The 20,929-nt window shown below is 42.5% G+C and overlaps 1 protein-coding gene across 1 annotated transcript; it reads left to right on the top strand.

Moving 5' to 3' along the window:
- The first annotated feature begins 9,239 nt into the window (after nucleotides 1–9,239).
- IL10 (interleukin 10) lies at nucleotides 9,240–17,078 on the top strand. The gene is made up of 5 exons (XM_056844833.1): nucleotides 9,240–9,392; nucleotides 10,224–10,286; nucleotides 11,431–11,583; nucleotides 14,931–14,996; nucleotides 16,986–17,078. Exons 1-5 carry the CDS (start codon nucleotides 9,240–9,242, stop codon nucleotides 17,076–17,078), a joined length of 528 nt encoding a protein of 175 aa, XP_056700811.1.
- The last annotated feature ends 3,851 nt before the right edge of the window (nucleotides 17,079–20,929 follow it).

Genomic DNA, 20,929 nt, shown 5'->3' with positions numbered 1-20,929 from the left:
CATGAGACGACAAGAGTCACTGGAAAAGACAGTCATGTTAGGAAAAGTTGAGGGCAGCAGAAAAAGAGGAAGACCCAACAAAAGATGGATTGACTCAATAAAGGAAGCTACAGCCTTCAGTTTGCAAGATCTGAGCAAGGCTGTCAAAGATAGGACATTTTGGAGGACTTTCATTCATAGGGTTGCCATGAGTCGGAAGTGACTTGACAGCACTTAACACACACATACACACATCTTGAGAAAATAAAAAAGGGATGTTCCCAGCCCGAAAGGGCAGCTCCTAAAAGCAGCTCCTCCCCCAGCCTGGCGCCAGAACCCCCCAAGAAAGCCTCCCAGGATGCCGGTGCAGGCTTTGACGGCGGTGGAACGCCGGGGCACTGCCGCAGTAGCAACCAGCAACTGGCGTCCGGGCCTTCCCGCCAGCGTTCAGGCCACATATGCTGGTGTAAGCTGCCCAGACACCAGCACGGGGGGGCCGACTGCCGGTGCAGTGCCTTCTTGGCCTCCTAAGGGCTTTTGCCCTTAGAGCTCAGGAATGCGCTGTTTGAGTCTCACTGAGAAAGGCAGACAATAAATACAGTAAATAAATACAGTGCCCATCCAAAGCAGGTAAATTTAAATTAAGAGTCAAACCTCAGAAGGTGGGGGGAGGGGAGAGGTGTGGTGAAATTCAAGGAGAGACTAGTTGTAGTGGAAACTGCGGAAGACCATTGTAATTATGAGGAGGTAGATGGTGATCAATGCAGCCCTTCCCCATGTGGGAGCAATCTCAGGTCATTAGGGAGTTAACTTTCACACAGCACTGTAAATGATGAGCACCTGGTGATGGGGGGAAAGGTTAGTTTTCACTCTCTGTTAAAAGAAGGGGAGGGCTTCAGATAAGAAGCCAGCCAGGAGGAGAGCATCTGGAGAACCAGGACGGCTGCCAGAGAAGAAGCGGCTTGCTTGCCTCCCAGGAGACAACTTCCCATCCTTATTTAAGACTCAGCCTGGATAAAAGGTTATTTTTGTTTAAAGATTACTTAGCCTGGGTAAAAGGGTGTATTTTTTGTTTAATAAAACCGTATACCTTGTTTTCCCCAACACTTGCCTGTTGGAATCCTTTCTTTACAGAACCATGGGTAATACACTAGTGTAAAACAAGAAATAAGCCCATGAAATCTTGTTTTCTTGCATGATTTTCTCCCTCAAGAAAGGAAGTTGATTTGGCTAAAGCAAAAGCTGAGCTGTCCAAGACCTCTAGGTTCACACCCCTCCATCTCTTACACACACTTTCTCTGTACCTCTGTGATCATACTAAAATACAACTACACTTCCTCTAAGAACTTTCCTCTAAAAGCTACATATGAAAACTTACTGTTATTTTCCAGGGCCCTGCAAGAAGATGAACCTCTCAGTCATCATGATGTACCCAATAACTATTATTGCACTTGGGATGGTGTTAATCCACAGTGCATGTCACGTTAATCCACAGTGCATGTCACGTTCAGATCTGAAATATTTATTTATTTAGAAAATGTGTATGCCTCATCTCCAGACTTGCTTGAGGCAGCTCAAAATAATAAAGCCAAATCAAACAAATAATCACAACAAATATTATGACTAAAACATCAATAAAACAATCCAAGTTAATAAAAAATGCCAATAAATACAGCCATTAAAAGCAAGACAGCATATAACATAGCAGTCATTGATAAAAACCATCCTCAGGCTAGAAGCAGACCATGAAATAGGTTAAAAAGCTGGATCTCTTCAGCTAAAAGCCTTAGTAAAGATAAATGTTTTGGCCTCATACCAAAAGGAAAGGGGGGGAGTGCCAAGCAAGCCTCAAGGGGGAGGGTGCCCAAAGGCCAGGTGGCACCACCCCAAAAAAACCCAGTTTCTGGTCATTACGTTCTTTATCTTTCCAAGTGGGAGCAGAGAGAACAGGGGTTGAGAAGAGGATCTTAATTGGCAGCTGTATAATATGGGAAGAGGCAATCCTTCAAAATAAAATGGGGGTTAGATTTGCTTCTTGTATTTATCCCTAGGCACTCAAAACACCCTAACCCTCTATTGCAGTGATACTTTAAAAATGTGTTCTGGGGGACCCTGGAGTTCCTTAGAATCTTATTGGATGCCTTCAATGGGAAGTTACTAATGGCAAAAAGACAGCATGCCCACCACTACCAATCTTCCTCAGGAGCACACAGTCACCGAACAGTATTCAGTGAGTTCATGGTCCCAGTTTATATTGTACGGTGATAGGACTCATATAGCTGTTGGTTCATGTGCCCCAGATCATGCCTCTAGATCCTCTGCAATACTCCAGCAGGGCAGTCTTAGCAGATGATGCAGAAAGGGTGCCCTGAAAACAGAGTTGTTGAAAACCCACTGCTGTAATTGCAACTAGCCACCCTAACTATGGTCAACAGACCTGGAGAACAATGTCATGTCCCATTAAGAGAGACTTAATGGGTGGAAATGGCCAATGGAAACTTTTTATGACATGGATGTAAATAACATACTATTAAGGGGGAAGGACATTTTTCCCCCAAGGCACATGGGAAACCTAGCCCTAAATTTCCCATTTCTAGATGATACATAGAATATGATAGCAGACACATCACTGCTTTGTCAACAATTGTTTTATGGAAACTGATGTGTCTTTACTATGAACTTTGGATGAGTACAGCATCATGCTTATTGTACAACAGTAATGCATGTGGTATGTGGCTTTTAAGTCACAGGGTAAGTGAGACACAGTTAAATGTGACTTGTCATCTTTTTTTCTTCATAAAAGAACATTTTAAAAAGAGAGATTTCCTAAAGCTCCTTTTCCTGGATATCTGTTTCATAAAGTTGTACCTGAGAGCATGACTATGTAGTTTCAGTTTGAGCACATGAGCTTGGCTAATTGCTGTGGAAAGTAGAAACAAATTTCCTTCACATCACAGAAGCACTCAATGGAACAAACTAAATACTTAGAGTACACAACCGATTTGGGTGCCACTGAAGGAACAGTTTTGGCTTCAAAATGGAATCCAGTGTCAATTTGCCAGACAACCTTTATGATTCCTACTCTGAATGTGGGATGGAGAACATAGCCTGGGTTGCTCTCCCAGTTCTGGCCAGAAGCCTGGATTTGTGGAAATACAGGGGCAGCTATGGACAGATCTCAGGCATGATGTAGGAAACTGATGAAGAGCCTCTTAACTTTTTCCCATGTTAGTGTAATACAGTCATAGAGGCTCTCAGAATTTGATTTGAGCAACTGTTGGGGGGGGGGTTAACCCTTTCCTTATGGGCCATGCAACACTAAAAATTGCTTGGCTCTTTTCCCTAAAGAGGAAAATACTTGTGAATGCATTATCTTTCTAATGTGCATGGGAAAGCTTTGCCCAGAAGCACAGCCCATGGAGAAAGGCTTCAACAGCCTTACACCTTGTGGCTGCTCTGATTAAACTTGGAGCCCATCTTCCAAATCTGTATTAAAGTAAAACAATCATATCTAGACTGGCCCTATATCTGTGGCTACACATCAATTTTCTAGAATCCCCTTAAATATCAGTAAGGTACAGGATGGTGAGTTCTGCTTTTTATTTCACAGCAGGGAACAGAGAGACAGGACATTGATATACTGCAAATTTTATGTCATTTTAGCTGTCATGGATCCTACCAAAGAATCTTGAGAATTGTAGTTTGGTAAAGAAGCTGAAATTTCTCTGATAAAAATTTCAAACTACGCACCCCAATGTATAGGGAACAAAGTAAGACTACTAAACCAGGTTAAGACAGTGCAATCCCAAGAAAGTTACATGCTTCTAAGCCTATTGATTTCAATGGACTTGGGTGTAACTATGCTTAGGATTTCACTGTCAGCCACTCACTTGTGAAGTTGGGAACAGAAACATAGAAAAACAGAGTTGGAAGGGACCTCCAAGGTCCTACCCCCTGCATAATGCAGGAAATTCACAACCACCTCCCCCCCACACACCCAGTGACTCCTGCTCTATGCCTAGGTAAAGGTAAAGGTCCCCTGTGCAAGCACCGGGTCATTCCTGACCCATGGGGTGACATCACATCCCGACGTTTCCAAGGCAAACTTTTGTTTTGCGGGGTGGTTTGCCAGTGCCTTCCCCAGTCATCTTCCCTTTACCCCCAGCAAGCCGGGTACTCATTTCATCAACCTCGGAAGGATGGAAGGCTGAGTCAACCTTGAGCCGGCTACCTGAAACCGACTTCTGTCGGGATCAAACTCAGGTCGTGAGCAGAGCTTTTGACTGCAGTACTGCAGCTTAACACTCTGTGCTGCAGGGCTCCCTTCTATGCCTAGAGGAAGGCAAAAAACCTCCACGATCCCTGGCCAATCTAGCCTAGAGAAAAATTGCTTCCTGACCCCAAAGTGGTGATTGGCATTACCCTGGGCATGTAAGAAAGAGCCATGAGAGCCGAGCACTGACTCATCTCTTCCTGCCCTCCATCTCATGATCTTCCTGTTCACAGAATCAGCACTGCTGTCAAATGGCTATCTAGCCTCTACATGAACCCTCCAAAAGAGAGCCCACCACTTCCCAAGGAAGCCTGTTCCACTGAGGAACTGCTCTGTCAGGAAATTCTTCCTAATATTTAGCTGAAAACTCTTCTGATTTAATTTCAACCCGTTGGTTCTGGTCCGACCTTATGGGGCAACAGAAAACAACCCCACACCATCCTCTATATGACAGCCCTTCAAATACTTGACGATGCTATCACATCACCTCTCAGTTGTCTCCTCTCCAGGCTAAACTACCCAGCTCCTTTGACCTTTCCTCATAAGACTTGGTCTCCAGACCCCTCACCATCTTTGTTGCCCTCCTCTAGACATGTTCCAGCTTGTCAACATCCTTCTTAAACTGTGGTGCCATTAACTGAACACAATACTCCAAGTGAAGTCTAATCAGAACAGAGTAAAGTGATACCATCTCTTTATGTGATCTGGACACAATACTTCTGTTGATGCAGCCCGAAATCACATTTGCCTTTTTAGCTACTGCATTACACTGCTGACTCATGTTCAGGGTTTGATCTACTAAGACTCCTAGGTGCTTTTCGCATGTACTACTTTCAAGACAAGTCTCCCCCATCTTATAATTATGCATTTGATTTTTCCCACCGAAATGCAGAACTTTACATTTATCTCTCTTGAAATTCATTTTATTAATTTTAGCCCAGTTTTCCAGCCTGTTGAGATTATCCTGTATTTTGACTGTCTTCTACTGTATTTGCTTCCCCTCCCAATTTAATATCATCTGCAAATTTAATAAGCATCTCCTCTGTTCCTTCATCCAAATCATTTATAAAAATGGTGAACAACATGGCCCAGGAAGGATCCCTGAGGCACTCCACTTGCCACCCTCTCCAAGAGGATGAGGAACCATTAACAAACACTCTTGGGTTTTACTATTATAGATCTGGATTTATTACATCTTCCTCTGGGGTATCAGGAAGCAGGGCAACTAGTGACGAGGTACTGGGTATTGGACCACAGTTAAAGTAGTCCTTTAGGGAAAATCACTGGGTGAATTTTGCTTACTAGAAGTCTGGATGACATGATTTATGGGGTTGGGAAGAATTATTTCCCCTCTGTAGTGGCACAAATGAGCTAAGTGTCAAAAGAAACCAGATGTATTGAAATACTGGAAGTCACTTCAATATTCAGTGGCAGTTTTGGGAACGATTTGAAATCATGAAGAAAAGTCTAGCTAAATTTCTACTTTCTCTTTCATAGCTACTACCAGTTCATCACTGATATATTTTCTGACCACAAAGCAGGAGAATAACAAATACGTAAATTATGTTCTAATTGGAAGGCAAACGGAAATAAAAAGAACCAGCACTGGAGGAAATCGTTTGAGTGATGCTGTGTGACAATTCTCACCTTTTTGTCCAATACACCCAAACATACATATCCAGAGCTGAGCAACTGCCTTGAAGTCATTGTAAGTCTTTCTGCTGCTTGGAAAGTCTGAAGGAACAATCGTAGGCTGTATCCACATTGAGGATTGCCTCTACCTTGGCTTCCAAAGACCTGTGAGGTTATTTGGAAACATCTATACAACGTTGCTACCTAATTTTCTACCTTTTGAGCTTTCCCCATCCATGGTATATTCTTATGCAAAACCTAGTTTGGAATGATCTATCCAGAAAGAATGCAGTCCGAGGACATTAGCAAGCCATCTAGACAGGAAGGCCATCTTTTGGAAGGCTCCATCCACATCAACTCCATTTTCTTTGCGTCAGCCCTACAGCTGTCTTTTTTAAATTATAATTGCTATTGTCCTATATGTTATAACCATCTGTTGGCAGAATCGAATCTGCTAGTTTCTCTCAGTTTCCCAGCTTTCATTTTTTAAAAGGTAAGCCTCTAGCCATTTTTGTTGTGACAATATATATAAGGGAGATATAAGCTCCATTTCCACAATAGGCAGAAAGGAACTATTTCATCCCATGCCCCCTCTCTACTGCAGCCTCCAGACCTGAAGTCCAATAATAATGGAGAAGGAAGGCTGTAATGATAGCCAAGATGATAGTCATTGCAGAATGTCCAAAGTGATAAGTGATACCATGAGAAACTTGGTATCTTTTTATAAGGTACTAACTTTTCTACCCAGGGTCTTTGTCCATAAATCATTCAAATCTTGGGGATGAATTGTGCCCCAAATTATCTAAATTATATTCTTAAATGCATTATAATTTTTATCACATTTGGGAGGGGATCGATGCCATCTGAAGCAGACCTAAAGTTAATGGACTTAGAAGTCTGCTTGGGATGGCACTGTAAAAGATAGAAATTGCCAGTGTACAAATATTGTTACATTAAAAAAAAAAGGTACAGTCTTTTATATTCTTGTCCTCTAGATCAAAGCTTCTTAAACTGTGGGTCGTGACCCCATGTGGGGTCACGTAACTGAATGTGGGGGTCATGAAATTTATTATCAGTAAATGTTTGATTTCTATACCTATTTTATATACCTATATACCCGGGGTCGCGTACAAATTTCTTGGCCAAAAAGGGGTCGCGAGTGGAAAACGTTTATGAAGCCCTGCTCTAGATCCCACCCCTACTGACTGCAAACATATAAAACACCTATGTGACATCACTCAGCTATGTGAAATGCAACTTTTCAAATGCAGCACTTGAACACACTATTCAAGTTGGAGAGAGTGATTTAGACTTAGTTCCCTTCAAGTCAGCAAGATATTTACATAACCCTGAAGAAAGCAAGAAATTGCTGTCTTCTGCTGAATCTATTCGTCCAATTCCCTGTATTATGATACCTATGCAAATGCCTTCCCTGCATACTTGTGAATAAATCAATACTGAGCAGCAGTGTATGTTATATGGGCAAGTCTGCATGGAGAGTACCACAGCAAGGTAGATACAATAAATATTGTAAAATCTGCTCGAGGGTATGTTGGGGAAGCTTTCCTATAGACCAGTCACACATTTACATTGTGTTTATCATAGTTTATACATTCCAAGAATTAATAGGGCTTGGCCACAATCCAATACAGAGCCAGGAATGCTTGAGGTCAGTGAAATCAGTGGTTTTTTTAGACCCACAAGAAACTTTCTCCCTCCCTTCCTCCCACGACAAACTGAAATGCCACCTGCTGGAGTACAGGAAACCTGGGGGTATTTTGGGCTGCTAAGGGAATTGGGAGGTGAGAAAGTTAAATTCTGAGAGCACAAGAAGTTCTCTCTCTCTCTCTCTCTCTCTCTCTCTCTCTCCCTCTCTCTCTCTCTCTCTGATGTGAAGTAGCAGATCTCTTGCCCTACCTCTTTGTTCTATCTGTATATTTGTAAATTAAGCAAATCTTACAAAAACAGAATAGGACTCTAGCATTCACTTCTTGCTGCTCAGAGAAATATGGTAACACTGGTTTCAGCAATTGGATTCTGTTTCCTTGGAGAGAAACCATGGGCTGGTGTAACAGAGCCAGAATGGAGATTGAGATACATCTAGAGCAAATGGCACAGCAATATCAATTGACAGAAGATCTCAAAACCTTCCCAAATCAACAAATAGTCTTAAAGCACCACCCTATCATCAGCCAGTGGGGGGGGGGGGGTTGCAGAAACAAAACCAGCACAGTGAGTCTCTCCTTGATCTGTCACCATAAGAGTCCAGATAGAGAAGCACAGTTGTAGAACATCCAGTTGCAGATGACTGAAGAGGTAAGTCAACAGCTGATGAGCTTAGACTGGAAGATGCGTTGTCCATCCAGGCATCTGTCAATTGTGATTAAATTGTGGATTAAAATGTAGTGATAGCCATCCATGAGCAATGAAGATGAAGAAAGAAAGAAACTGAAGAAAGAGAAGCCAATGTTTGAAGTGAGTGTCCTGGAGGAAGATGAACCTGCGACCATGGAAGAGTAGTCCTCCTTGTAGGCTTCTTTACCCCAAGTGTACCTATGGAAAAGAAGATGCTGGAATAAGTGTTTGGGCCAGAAGGAGATTAGATGGCATTGGTTTGTTTTTAGTGGCCTGCTTTAATGACATCAGTTAGTTTGGGGGGCCTGTTTAACTGGTTTGTTTTAACCTTTAAATGGTTGTGTTTTAGTGGTTTTGTTTTATTGTTGTGAGCCACCTCAAGCAGGCATCTGGAAAGGAGGCAAATAAAATGTTTTAAATAAATAAATAATACCCAGACAAGTTAAAAGTTAGCCATTATATATATAATTTAGTGTACCATTTATTTTTCTTGTGAGGTCATTTCCCCCCCCCCCCCCTAGACAAAGCTTTAGCTGCTTGGATATATAATTGGGGAGTTTACATTCTTTAGGAATGCAAATTTAAAAATCTGAAATTGCTGGGGGCTGGGGGCTTAGTAGGAAAATGAATCAAATTAGGTTAACAAAGATCTGAATGATGGAAACCCATCCCCCCTTTACAGCATGGATTTTTTAAAAAGAGAATACTACTACAATGTCAAAGCAAATTTTTGTGCTTTCTTTGCTCCTAGCATAAACCCAACTTTTCCATATTGAAGAAAATTATGAAAAAAGAGAAAGAAAATCTAAACCATTTTTAGGGGACTCCGTTCATTTAAAAAATCCTATTCATTCAAGGAAAGCCCCAGTGACATTTGGGGTTTTAATGGTTTATTTTAACCCATTATCCTGAGGAAGTGAAGGGGGAGGAAACTGTATAAATTAGGGACCATCAAGGTGATGGCATTCACATCTGGGCCACAAGGGAACACTGTGAAGACATGAAATCTCTAGTAGCATTCGTTCTGCTGTCCCTGGTGCTCAACAAGGCACATTGCCAGCTCAGTGGAGGCAACTGTAAGCACTTTGTGGACGTCCTGCCTCTAAAACTCAGAGAGCTGAGGGTTACATTCAACGGGATTAAAGATTATTTTGTGAGTATGATGATCCCTTTTTCTAGCTGCATCATTTGCATCCAAGGTTTGGGAAGCATAAAATAAGAAAAGACAGACTCTGATCTTTGTGAAGAGTTCATATCATATCATAAAATTTATTGCCGTCTTTGACCAGTATAACAAAAGATATTGTGCAGAGTTCAGAAGGGCAGATGGCCACATTATTTGCTTATACTTACTAATAGGGGTCTTTGGGGACACAGATTTCCTGCATAAACCACAGTGAAAGAAATGGGAGATGGGGAAATTTAGTTTTAAGCACTAAGGTGAAATTGTGCTTTCCTCCCACTTACAATTAATAGCAAAAGAGAAGTCTATTGTGTTTTTTCTCTACGTTTATAGTTGGAGCGAAAATTTATTAGACAATAAAACATTTCAGAGAAAATTAAAATAATATGTATTTATGTTACAATAAATTTGGAGAAAGTTCAGTCACGTGCAAAGGCAAATAGTCATCAATGCCTGCAAATAAATATCTGTTTTCTCACTGTGACTGTTAGCATTCTCTGGTGTGCTTCTTAAGTTTTTCAACATGTTTAAAATTTGTCTGAGATTGTGGACATTCACAGAATTTTGAACATTTGCTGTTAGCAGGAGGATGCAATGACACAGTTCCTTCAGATAAGTTTTATTTAAATTTGTTTAAAATATTTATATCCCTCATTTCTCCTGATCAATGGGACTCAATGTTCAAATTCAAGTGCTAGCAGTCAAAGACATCACACAATATCCACTTGCACTCTTTACTTTTACTCTTTACAAGTACTTAAGCTTGCCTGGATGAATAAAACTGTCTGACTGTTTTTGCAGCAATCCAGAGATGATGAGCTAGACATCATGCTGTTAAATGAAGACTTATTGCAAGAGTTCAAGGTAATGTTATGTTAAGCATAAGACCCTATTGGCCGCTGGGTTGGCAGAATAGTCTATCCAGGCAAAACTGAGCTCTGGCATCATTATTTATAATGGGGCAGGGGGCGGTAGTTGTGAATTTCCTGCATTGTGCAGGGGGTTGGACTAAATGACCCTGGTGGTCCCTTCCATCTCTATGATTCTATGATTTATACACATCAGATAGGAGGGTTTTTCTTTCTTGTATGGGTCTGCCAATGTAGGTGAATGTTTTCAGGGGGGTCAAAAGAACGAGAAGGCATTGTTCTTAATGGCATTTTCATTATTATTTTATTATTTATTAAATTTATATCCCACCCTCCCTGGCCACTGTTATAGGAGAGTCTCTGAAAATTTACAATGAACACCCTGGACCTAAATAGAATTCTCACTGGTGTCCAATTCATAGCTAGTCTCACCTTCCTTTGCATTCTGCCCAAAAGCCAGTATTACTGCATAACAGATTATTAGAAGCATAATTTAGAAAAGCAGAATGCTTGATGCTTTTGTGTAATGAACAAAGCTTTATCTAGGAGTCATTCTCTTTCTAAAGCACTGGAGTTTCATGAGGTTGGGGGTATTTCATGCTGTCTACTGGACAGTTGGAGGAAGACAGCCAGATATAGCTTCCAACATTGTCAGGCTGTGGCATTTCAAGCAAACTCCGCCCACACACACACACACACCTCATACTCCCAGTAAGTATGATAATGCTTTCTGATTTATTAAACAGTACAGACATCAGAAAGTTCTATCTATGGCTACAGAATATTCATATATATATATATATATATATATCATATAGGGATGCCAGCCTCTAGGTGGGATCTCGGAATCTTCTGGAATTACAGCTCATCTCCAGGCTACAGGGATCAGTTCCCCTGGAGAAAATGGATGCTCTGGAGAGTAGACTCTATGGCATTGTACCCAATTGAGATCCCTATCCCTTCCCAGGCTCCATCCCCAAATCTCCATGAATTTCTCAGCCTGGATCTGGCCAGTCTACCCCCATCCCCCACCAGTGGCCTGGGGGGACCTCGCAAGCCTAATATCATATGGAATAACATGGAACACCCAAGAAAAGTTCACCTTCATGGCCTCTGACCATTACAACTTTTGTCTTTAGGAGTACTTGGGCTGCCAGTCAGTGGCAGAAATGATCCAGTTTTACCTGGATGATGTTTTCTTAAAAGCAAGCAACACCAGCAAAAGCATCAAGCAGCACGTGGACTGTGTAGGCAATATGCTTCTGCATCTGAGACAGACACTCAAGCGCTGTGTAAGTACTTGCATTTCCTCTCCTCAGCTACCTGCGTACTGACCCACTTGCCTGGATGACTTGTTAAATACTCTGCAGTATTACAACATCCTGTATTTGTTAAGTGAATGAAAACTAAATGCACAATTGCCCTATCATAGTAAAATATGGTGTCCAAGAGAGCTAAATTCCTTAAAACAAATAGTAGGGTTCCTGAACAAGATTGCTGTTCAGCAAAAGGTCAGCCCTTGAAAATCCAGATTCTGCTTGGAACAGATAGGGAAAGATGGTGTGAGTACTATCCAGGATTTCACAGAAGGCACTAGTTCAACACCATTTTCCCTTTCTGTGCCTTTGAATGTAGCCCATTCAAGGCTTTCCGTTTTCCATTTGTAAATCAAAGATACAATAGTATCTCATGTCCTAGTGTCGGGATGACTGCAGAGACTCTTAAGATTTTGACAGTGCAACGATAGACAGGGATACCTTCACTTAAATGAAGCCAAGTTATTGCAAGACATTAAAATTTGTGGGTACTAGAAAGCCAACTAGCTTCTGAAATTTCACAGGGCATTCTCTAAACACTTTCAAACTAATCTTTACAACATTTAGAAAAATATGTTTTAAAATTAATCTGTGATACCTGTGTGCCCTGAACTTTGCCACTACTAACATTTTCTACAAAGAAATGCAGAATACTCCCAGCCCAGGGCATAGTTTAACGGGCACAATAGCATTCTTGCTTCAGGTATAAGATTGTATAAAGGTGATCTGATAGGCATACTCACTATAAGTAGAAAGACAGAAGAGTAAGTTGGAGACAAATATGCTGAGATGAAGAGCCGAATGTTTAGCTAGAAAAAGGCACTATTTGATCACAGTACCTACCACAGTTTACATAATCACCCTTTAAAGTAGAGCTCCCTTAATCAAGTTCACGTAAAACCCTTACCTAATAATTCTCTGCTGAATGCTGAATTCCAGTTGACAAGAGTTTCAGCCCCAGATACCAACATTTGTTTGCTGTGGTGTTTTCATTGTGTCATCTGGTCACAGAATGACTCAAGAACAAGCAAACAAGGCCACAGAGTAAACCCTCTGTGCTCAGCAAAGCAGCTGGAAATATGTCTTTCTGAGGTCTCCTCTAGGGCAATGAGATATTATCATGTTACTGGCTAGAAACTGGACCTCTGCCAGGGATGGAGCTTTGCAGAAGTACATTTACTGTGGAACAGTAGCAAAAGAATCTCTTTGGGCAATAACAAGAGTATCCTTTCTGGTTTTGTGTTCTCATGCTGAACTCAAAGAAAATTGCAATATAGTCAGAACATGGAAGGAAGGAAGCAAGATCCTATATCTGAAACTCTCCATTCCTTCTTCAGTACAGCTGTGTTATTTAAGTCTGCTACTGCCACTCCTACGTTGAAGAAATGTTTCCTTGATGCACTTTCCATCCAATTTCTTTCTTAATGTTTACTTCAAACGTCAGTGTTTCAGTTTTCTTTTTTGCCAACTCAGGCCTCCTTCAACCTCCTTTTCATTCTTGTCACTCCACTGAATCCACTCAGTAATCTCTTGATCATGAAATCATGTGGTCAGGTTCTTTTTAACTTCATTTATCTTTAGTTTTTGATACTTTTGATCACTGCTTCTTTTGTACTGCCTCTGGGTTTTGGTAGACACATGCTTTCTTGGTTTCATTCTTCTTTCTTCTTTCTTCTATCAGTTAATGGTACTTCTCCTTTCCTCAGTTGTATGTGTGTAAAGTGCCATCAAGTCACAGCCAACTTATGGCAACCCCAGCCAGGGGCTTTCAAGGCAAGTGAGGTGGTTTGCCATTGCCTTCCTCTGCAGGGTGTTCCTTGGTAGTCTCTTGCCTTCCACACTAGAAACAGATCCAAATGTTTGAAGTGGGTTTTCCATTTCAGATTGGAGGGCAAAGCAAACCATACTTTGTCAATTCAGATTGGCAAACTATAAACTGAAAGTAAAGCAGCTCACAAAGGGAAAGGAGGAGTATCAAGTCACAGATTACTTATGGCAACCCCGTAGGGTTTTCAAGGCAAGAGATGTTTGGAGGTGGTTTGCCATTGCCTGCCTCTGCATGGGCTGAGAGAACTGTGACTGGCCCAAAGTCACCCAGTAGGCTTCATGTGGAGGAGTGGGGAATCGAACTCGGTTCTCCAGATTAGAGTCAGTCGCTCTTAACCACTATGGCTCTCCATAAGCATATTACTTACTTACAAAAATGGTTTGAACTGATAATAATGAACTGAACCACTTCCTCAAGGTCAGCAAGGCAGCTTTGATATCCTAAGGTCATTCAAATACATGAAATAGTATTTTAAGCCTGTTATTTTCTATTATTTTCTGTTCCTCCACCCACACTGATAGGCAGAAGGCATTTGATACCATAGGAAAGGAATTCATTGTATAAAAAGAGGAAACAAAAAAGGGGGAACCATGGAATTGGAGAAGTGGGTGAAGTAGCAGAAGATCACAGTTTACTTATAGTACTCTCAAGAAACAATTCTTTGTGCGTAAATTGAAACAGGAAAACACGGATCCCTGGAGCATTCATGTATATGAGCTTTGATCTAGTTGGGCAAACCTAGTGGATTTTGATGCTCATCCGCATTGGCATTGGCATCAAAAGATGTGTCCCATCGCATAATAAATCTCTGGCTACTGAAATTTTGGAAGCCGAACATGCTACTGCTCAGCAGACTACTTTAACAACTTTACCCTTGAACCTCCACTTAGAAGGGTCCCCTAAGGAGATGGAAACTAATATCCCTCTGTCTTATCCTCTACCCACATTACCTTCAACGCAGTCTCCCTTTACTACTGCGACTGTTAATCTGGTCTCACCCTCCCAACAAAATATTCAAACAGATGCTGAGGTGGAAGAATTGCCTTCTCAGGCATCCCAAGCCAGAGAAAATCTGGAGAACTTAACTGAAGACTCCTTTTTACTCTCATTTGGAGATCTCTCTGCCCAGGAACAACAAGATGTAATTGAGAGATTGGAATGTACAAAAAACCGTTTATTGACACTAAAGAAACAATTCTTTGTGCGTAAATTGAAACAGGAAAACACGGATCCCTGGAGCATTCATGTATATGAGCTTTGATCTAGTTGGGCAAACCTAGTGGATTTTGATGCTCATCCGCATTGGCATTGGCATCAAAAGATGTGTCCAGTCGGAGTAGCAAAATGCAGAATATTTTCCTCACTTGCATGCATGGAAGATGCTTCTAAATGTGGATCTTTCTTGCTGAATGGGGACAATGGTATATTAGTGATTGCAGAACACTGACAATTAACCAGAATAAAGCCACTGTATCTTTGTGCTTCCTCTTTGCAGCATAGGTACTTAATATGTGAAAAGAAGAGCAAAACGATAAAAAACATCAAAGAAACTTATGAAAAGGTAAGCTCCTCCATCACATCACCAAACGTTTCTCATGATCCTATCAATCTCAAAAAGAAATTGCTACTGTCTTTCAGAGTTTTGCATATTATGTGGAAGTGCCAACACTGAAAGAGTGGGTGACATGTTTCCTCTTTCCATGCTTTGCGGGCAAAGTGTGAAGATGGGACTTGATGTAGAACCAACTCACATATCCTTCCTGTTACTACCAAAAGAGCATGCAAAGCCTCCCTTGCACTGGGCCCTTCCGAGGATTTCTGTCACTTGCATAATTTTAAATAGTTATAGCTTAAAATGGGCATTTAAGAGGGGTCACCAAGAAAAATGTACTTCCAGGCCACTGTGAAGCACTTCACACCACACAGGCAATCAGTGTTCCATCTGTACAGAGGTTTCAGACCAGTAGTCGAGAAGTGCAGTGTTACTTCTGCATGGTGACAATCCAAAAGATACAAATCAGCATTTTCATAAGAGTTTATTACATTTCCCACATCTGAAAGTCAAATGGGAAAATACTGCAGTGGGAAGGGGAGAGCCCCCAAAAGGTCCAGCCATCAGCCCTTTCTGTTAATTAGAGTGGAAGAATAATTGGGGAAGGAAGGCTAGGCCCTACATTCTTGCTGGAGAAACAAGTTAATGCAACTGCAAAAAAGTTTTCTACCAATTTAGCCTAGCCCGAAAGATGGCCCCTTATCTTGATATGGCTGGTCTTGCCACCTGGATCCATGCCACAGTGATATGTAGACTACTGCAAGAAACTGTACACTGGTCTCTGCTCAAAATCAATTTGGAAACTCCAGTTGGTGCAGAATGCCACAGCTAAGCTATTATCAGGAGCTAGATGGAGCAGGCATATGACTCCCATTCTGCAGTCACTCCATCGGCTATCCACCAGTTACCAGGCTCAATTTCAAGTCTTGCCTATCACACACAAAGCCCTTCATGGCTTTGGACCCTCATATCTGTGCTCCACCACATCAGCTTTGCTCGAGAGGGACTTCTGCAGGTACCAACCTGCAAATGGACAAAACGTGGCCTTCACCTTGTGGAATGGTCTGCCTGAGGAGGTCAGGAAGACTCAACTGACAATAAAGCAACCAGTATTGTAATGTCTGTGTAGAGATCTGTGGTGCAACTGAATTTGGAATATTATGTACAGATCTGGTCACCGCACTTCAACAAAGATATGCAAATAGAAATGGTGGAGAAAAACAGTCAAAAGCTTGGAGCATATTTGCTATAGAATTATGCATGGCATTGAGAAAATTTCTTTCACTGTCCCATTGTACTAGAACTTAGGGATGCCAAATGATGCAATTGGGAAATAGATTCAGGCCAGGCAAAAGGAAGTTCTTCTTGTTTTTTGGAGGATACCTCCATTAATGGCTTTGAGTCATGATGACTAAATGGAACTTCCATCTTCAGAGTCAGTAAATCTCTGAATCCTAAGGAAGGTTTTGTCCTCTGTACAAGGCATCTGGTTGGCCACTATGGAAAACAGCACATCTGACTAGATAAGCTAGGGCAGCCCAATCCTGAAGGGGGATACTTACAAGGTGCTCGGGGATGGTGCAGCCGCGCCACCTCCTGAGTGGCTTGCAATGGCATGGAGGGGGAAAGCAATTTTTCCCCAAGCCCTGTGAAACTCACCCATAGAGTTTTATAGGGCTACGCCAGGGGTTTTGCAGGTGTAACTCCGTGCCCGCAAAAGGGTTGCATTCCTGAGCCCCTGAGAATGCCCCCTTTGGCACCGGTGCAATGCTTTGCACCAGAAAATTGCTGCCGGTGAGGCAGCCCTGGTTCCTGAGCCTCACACTACCGTGTGTCTCCCCAGCACACCGCGGTGTAAGTGGCACCTACACCAGAGCTGGGGTCACGCCGGCTCCTGAGAAGCTCTGCCCCCCCCCTTCAGGATTGCTCAGTAAGTCTAACCCAGCAGGATCTTCTTATATTCTTAAAGAAATAATTTCCTTTCCTTTTATTCCTCAGCTACAAGAAAAAGGCATCTACAAAGCTATGGGAGAATTTGATATTTTCATTAACTATATTGAAGAATATCTGATATTGAAGACAAGAAAGTAAACCTATGTATTTTCACAACAGGAAAACATATTTGAAATACTGCTCTCTCTAAACTGACTTAGAAGGAAAACAGTGTTAACCATTTTGCAAAATGTTTTTTCAGCAAATCAGTGACAATGGAAAATATTGTTTTTTTTTAAACAGATTTACATATTTATTACTTCAGATACCTCAATTTTTGTTGATGCTTAAGTTCATAGCCTTTTTTTGTAGAACGTCTGTTACATAAACTATTTATTTGTTGATATTACAATACTGTGCCCGCTTCTCCTTTTATTTTCTTCTTATCTAAGAAATGATCAGGGTAGCACTGTTCCAATAAATCCTTATGGGAAGTAAACATCTTCTGGGGAAATTTCTCTACTATTTTTAGTTTAGCTTAAAAAAATAAACTTGAGCACAGTGATACAAAGACTTACAACATGCTGTTGTTGTCAGCAAGTGCAAAGTCTGTTGTAAGGACACTAAAAAAATGTTGAGCATCTTGGTATTACCCTAACAACCTCTGGTCAGGTGTTAATGAATTGCTTGAGCCAATTGACAAACAATGGATCAAAATATTGTAAAACTCAAGGCCACTAGTTTTTCTCATGCTAAATTTAAACATATATTTGCAAAGCAGTAGTGAATATTTCCTTGAAGGCTATTGCTCCTCCTTCCCCTACTCCACTGTCATTACCGCCACCCACCCACGCACGCACACTGCTGTCTGTGTTTCAAAGCACCATTTGCTTAAGCGGTTTTCCACATCTGGGTCATTGTTGCTTAGACAAACATGACGTCATTATTGCTTCTCTTCTCCTTTTAAAAAAGGAACTGGATGTTTCTCCTGCATCAAGATGACACTAAAACCTCGACCTAAGGGATTAATCATATTTCTTATTAAGGAGCCTCCTCTTTTTCTGAGCATTTTCTTTGTCATCTATGTATGTAAGGAAACATGGAGGGGTTTGCTCATGTCAAATATATTCTAACCTCATCAGGAAACACTATGGATGACATAAAAAGTGATAGATATTGCCCCTGCCCTCTAAACAGACAATTCAAGTTGAATAAAAGTGCATATGTGACTTAACATAAAGAGTTGAGTGTTGCACTGTTGAAATTAAATCTAGCACTTATGATATATATGAGCTGGAAGGAAGTGCAAGCCAATTAATCTCTCTATGAGTCTTTTGTTACCACACTGAAGAATGTCCCTCTTCACATGAAATCCATTTTATTTGGCTCCTTTCATCATACTGAACTCGCTGTATATAGAGTATGTTAACAGGTTAGAGCCCCGTGGCACAGAGTGGTAAGCTGCAGTACTGCAGTCCAAGCTCTGCTCACGACCTGAGTTCGATCCCGATGGAAGTTGGTTTCAGGTAGCCGGCTCAAGGTTGACTCAGCCTTCCATCCTTTTGAGGTAGGTAAAAACGAGTACTCAGCTTGCTGGGGGTAAAGTGTAGATGACTGGGGAAGGCAATGGCAAACCAACCCGTAAACATAGTCTGCCTAGTAAATGTCGGGATGTGACATCACCCCATGGGTCAGGAACGACCCGGTACTTGCACAGAGGACTACCTTTACCTTTACCTAACAGGTTAAAGCTGAGGGCAAAAATCAAAGGTTTCTTGTGTACCCAGAATGCAAACCTTGTTATGAAAAGCGTTTTTGTTATCCCATCTATAAGAGCAGGGATATTTATCTTTGTATTTATAAAGCACCATTATCTTACACAGCACACTAAAAAATAAGAGACAAATCAAAACAAAAATCCATGACTTTGCCCCAAGGAGCATAAAGCCAGGAGACAGAAGCTATCGGTTCCCATCTGCACAGAACAGGATGGATTATACTCTACATTTCTATATGGACGATGCAAAGGGGAAAGACAGACAATGGCAATCGTAATGATTCTGGAACCATGGGCAAAAGTCCAGTGTGGGGCCACAAAATCACTGCCATTGCCCCCTGCCAGCCCCCTAACCCCAGCAGGGGCCACTCTTCACACCAGGGTCAGCTTGGTCCAAGCAACAAGTGGCCTCTGCAACTGCCCCAAGAAGCACTGGGTGTTGGGTTGCCAGGTGCCTCTTCATCACCGGTGGGAAGTTTTGGGGGCAGAGCCTGAGGAGGGTGGGGTTTAGGGAGGGGAGGGACTTCAATTGAAGTGCCTGGTTGTCTTATAGTGTCCAATGATAGACAACAAGGAGGAGGTTAAGTTAACAGCAACAGTTCTTTATTTAGCTAAACACAGACCTGGGGTGAAATAACCAAAGATAAGTTGCAAGGTTACTCACCAGAGAACAAAGGAAAGTCAGTATCATTTATGCATTCGGATGAGGCAGGCCCATAGCTGCTGACAAGCAGATTGATACACAAAAGCACCAATACACGTTAGGTGTCTGCTCCACTCTAATTAGCATAGCCTATAGATATTGCCCAAAGGTGTTCACTGAGCAAATGCTTGATCTTGTGAGTTAGGAAGTAGAAAACACATTCCTAAGGATGAAGAGCTTTTTCTCTACTGGTGTGAGGCCGTACCAGGCCCAGAGAGCATGATTTGTTGGTTCATGGCTCCCGGATGCCAACTTCCCCAAAGCTTTCATGTGTGTGCATATGAGTACATAGTATTTTATACCAGCCCTTATATCTGGGCATTACACAATGCCATAGAGTTCAATTGCCAAAGCGGCCATTTTCTTCAGGGGAACTGATCTCTATCGGCTGGAGATCAGTTGTAATAGCAGGAGCTCTCCTGCCAACACCTGGAGGTTGGCAACCCTAACTGGGTGTCAGAAGCTGCCATTACAGCAAGCAGGCAGCTTGAGTTCTGAACGTGATAGGTACATGAGGCAGTGTTGCTAACAGGCAGGAAGGCACAAGCAGCCTTTGTCACTATCACAAACACATGGGCAGCGGAGGGGGAGCTGCTGTTGTGAACACACAAGTGGGTGGTAGAAGCAGCAAATGCAAACAGGTGGCCCCAGACCCTGATCGTCTTCTGTTCCCCCCTCTGGTCCCGGGGGGCAGGGCTCCCAATCCACCCTGAGTGCAATGGCTGCAGCAATCAGGCTGTAGGGTGACCTGCAGCCGGCTGCTGCCCTGAAGCCACTGCCACCACTGTGACTGCAGAAAGGATGGCAGTGGTGGTGCTGCAGCTACTGGGCACAGAGGCACAGTTGGGGATGCTCCAGCACAGGACCCCTTGTGATGCATTCCCTCTCATAAAAGCTGCATGAACCTTATCTGGTGTTGATGCTCCCCTCAGCGGAGAGCACGCAAGACCTGAGATTAGAGAGGGGAAGGGGATACGCTACCTCATTGCTCCTCATTTCCATACCCTTCGCTCTCACACTCTGCCTGGGCAGGGATATGTCATCCTCCCTGGCCTGCTGCAGATCTTCCTCAAACAGGCAGTCTTCCAGTCACCTCACTGGGATGGCTCCTTCCCATCACCCTTTCACCCAACAAGGATGTGACTTGGAGCCCTATCGCAGTTGAAGCCACCTCCTGGGTTGTTCCTTCCCCCCACCTGAGCTTGATGATGTGATGAACCTCACCTGGCTGCCAAACTAGGGTTGCCAAGTCCTTCTTCGCCCCCGGTGGGAGGTTTTTGGGGCACAGCCTAAGGAGGGCGGGGTTTGGGGGAGAGGAGGGACTTCAATGCCATAGAGTTCACTTGCCAAAGCAGCCATTTCCCCCAGGTGAACTGATCTCTATCGGCTGGAGATCAGTTCTAATAGCAGGAAATCTCCAGCTAGTACCTGGAGGTTGGCAACCCTAGTTATTTAGACCAGAGCCTGCATCTCCACCCCGCTTGTTTTGGGAGCATCCTGGCTGAGCTGAAGGCTGCTAGCTGAGTGTGG

Source organism: Euleptes europaea, chromosome 2, assembly GCF_029931775.1.
Source record: "Euleptes europaea isolate rEulEur1 chromosome 2, rEulEur1.hap1, whole genome shotgun sequence".
NCBI lineage: Eukaryota > Metazoa > Chordata > Lepidosauria > Squamata > Sphaerodactylidae > Euleptes > Euleptes europaea.
The sequence above is the reverse complement of the archived record's forward strand: the minus strand, read 5'-3'. Positions and strand labels throughout refer to the sequence as shown.

Bases quoted from the DNA above. Each gene is read 5' to 3' on its own strand.
- IL10 (XM_056844833.1), top strand. From the start codon at position 9,240: ATGAAATCTCTAGTAGCATTCGTTCTGCTGTCCCTGGTGCTCAACAAG. The intron at 9,393-10,223 runs GTGAGTATGATG...CTGTTTTTGCAG, and splicing joins ACGGGATTAAAGATTATTTT to CAATCCAGAGATGATGAGCT. The intron at 10,287-11,430 runs GTAATGTTATGT...TTTTGTCTTTAG, and splicing joins ACTTATTGCAAGAGTTCAAG to GAGTACTTGGGCTGCCAGTC.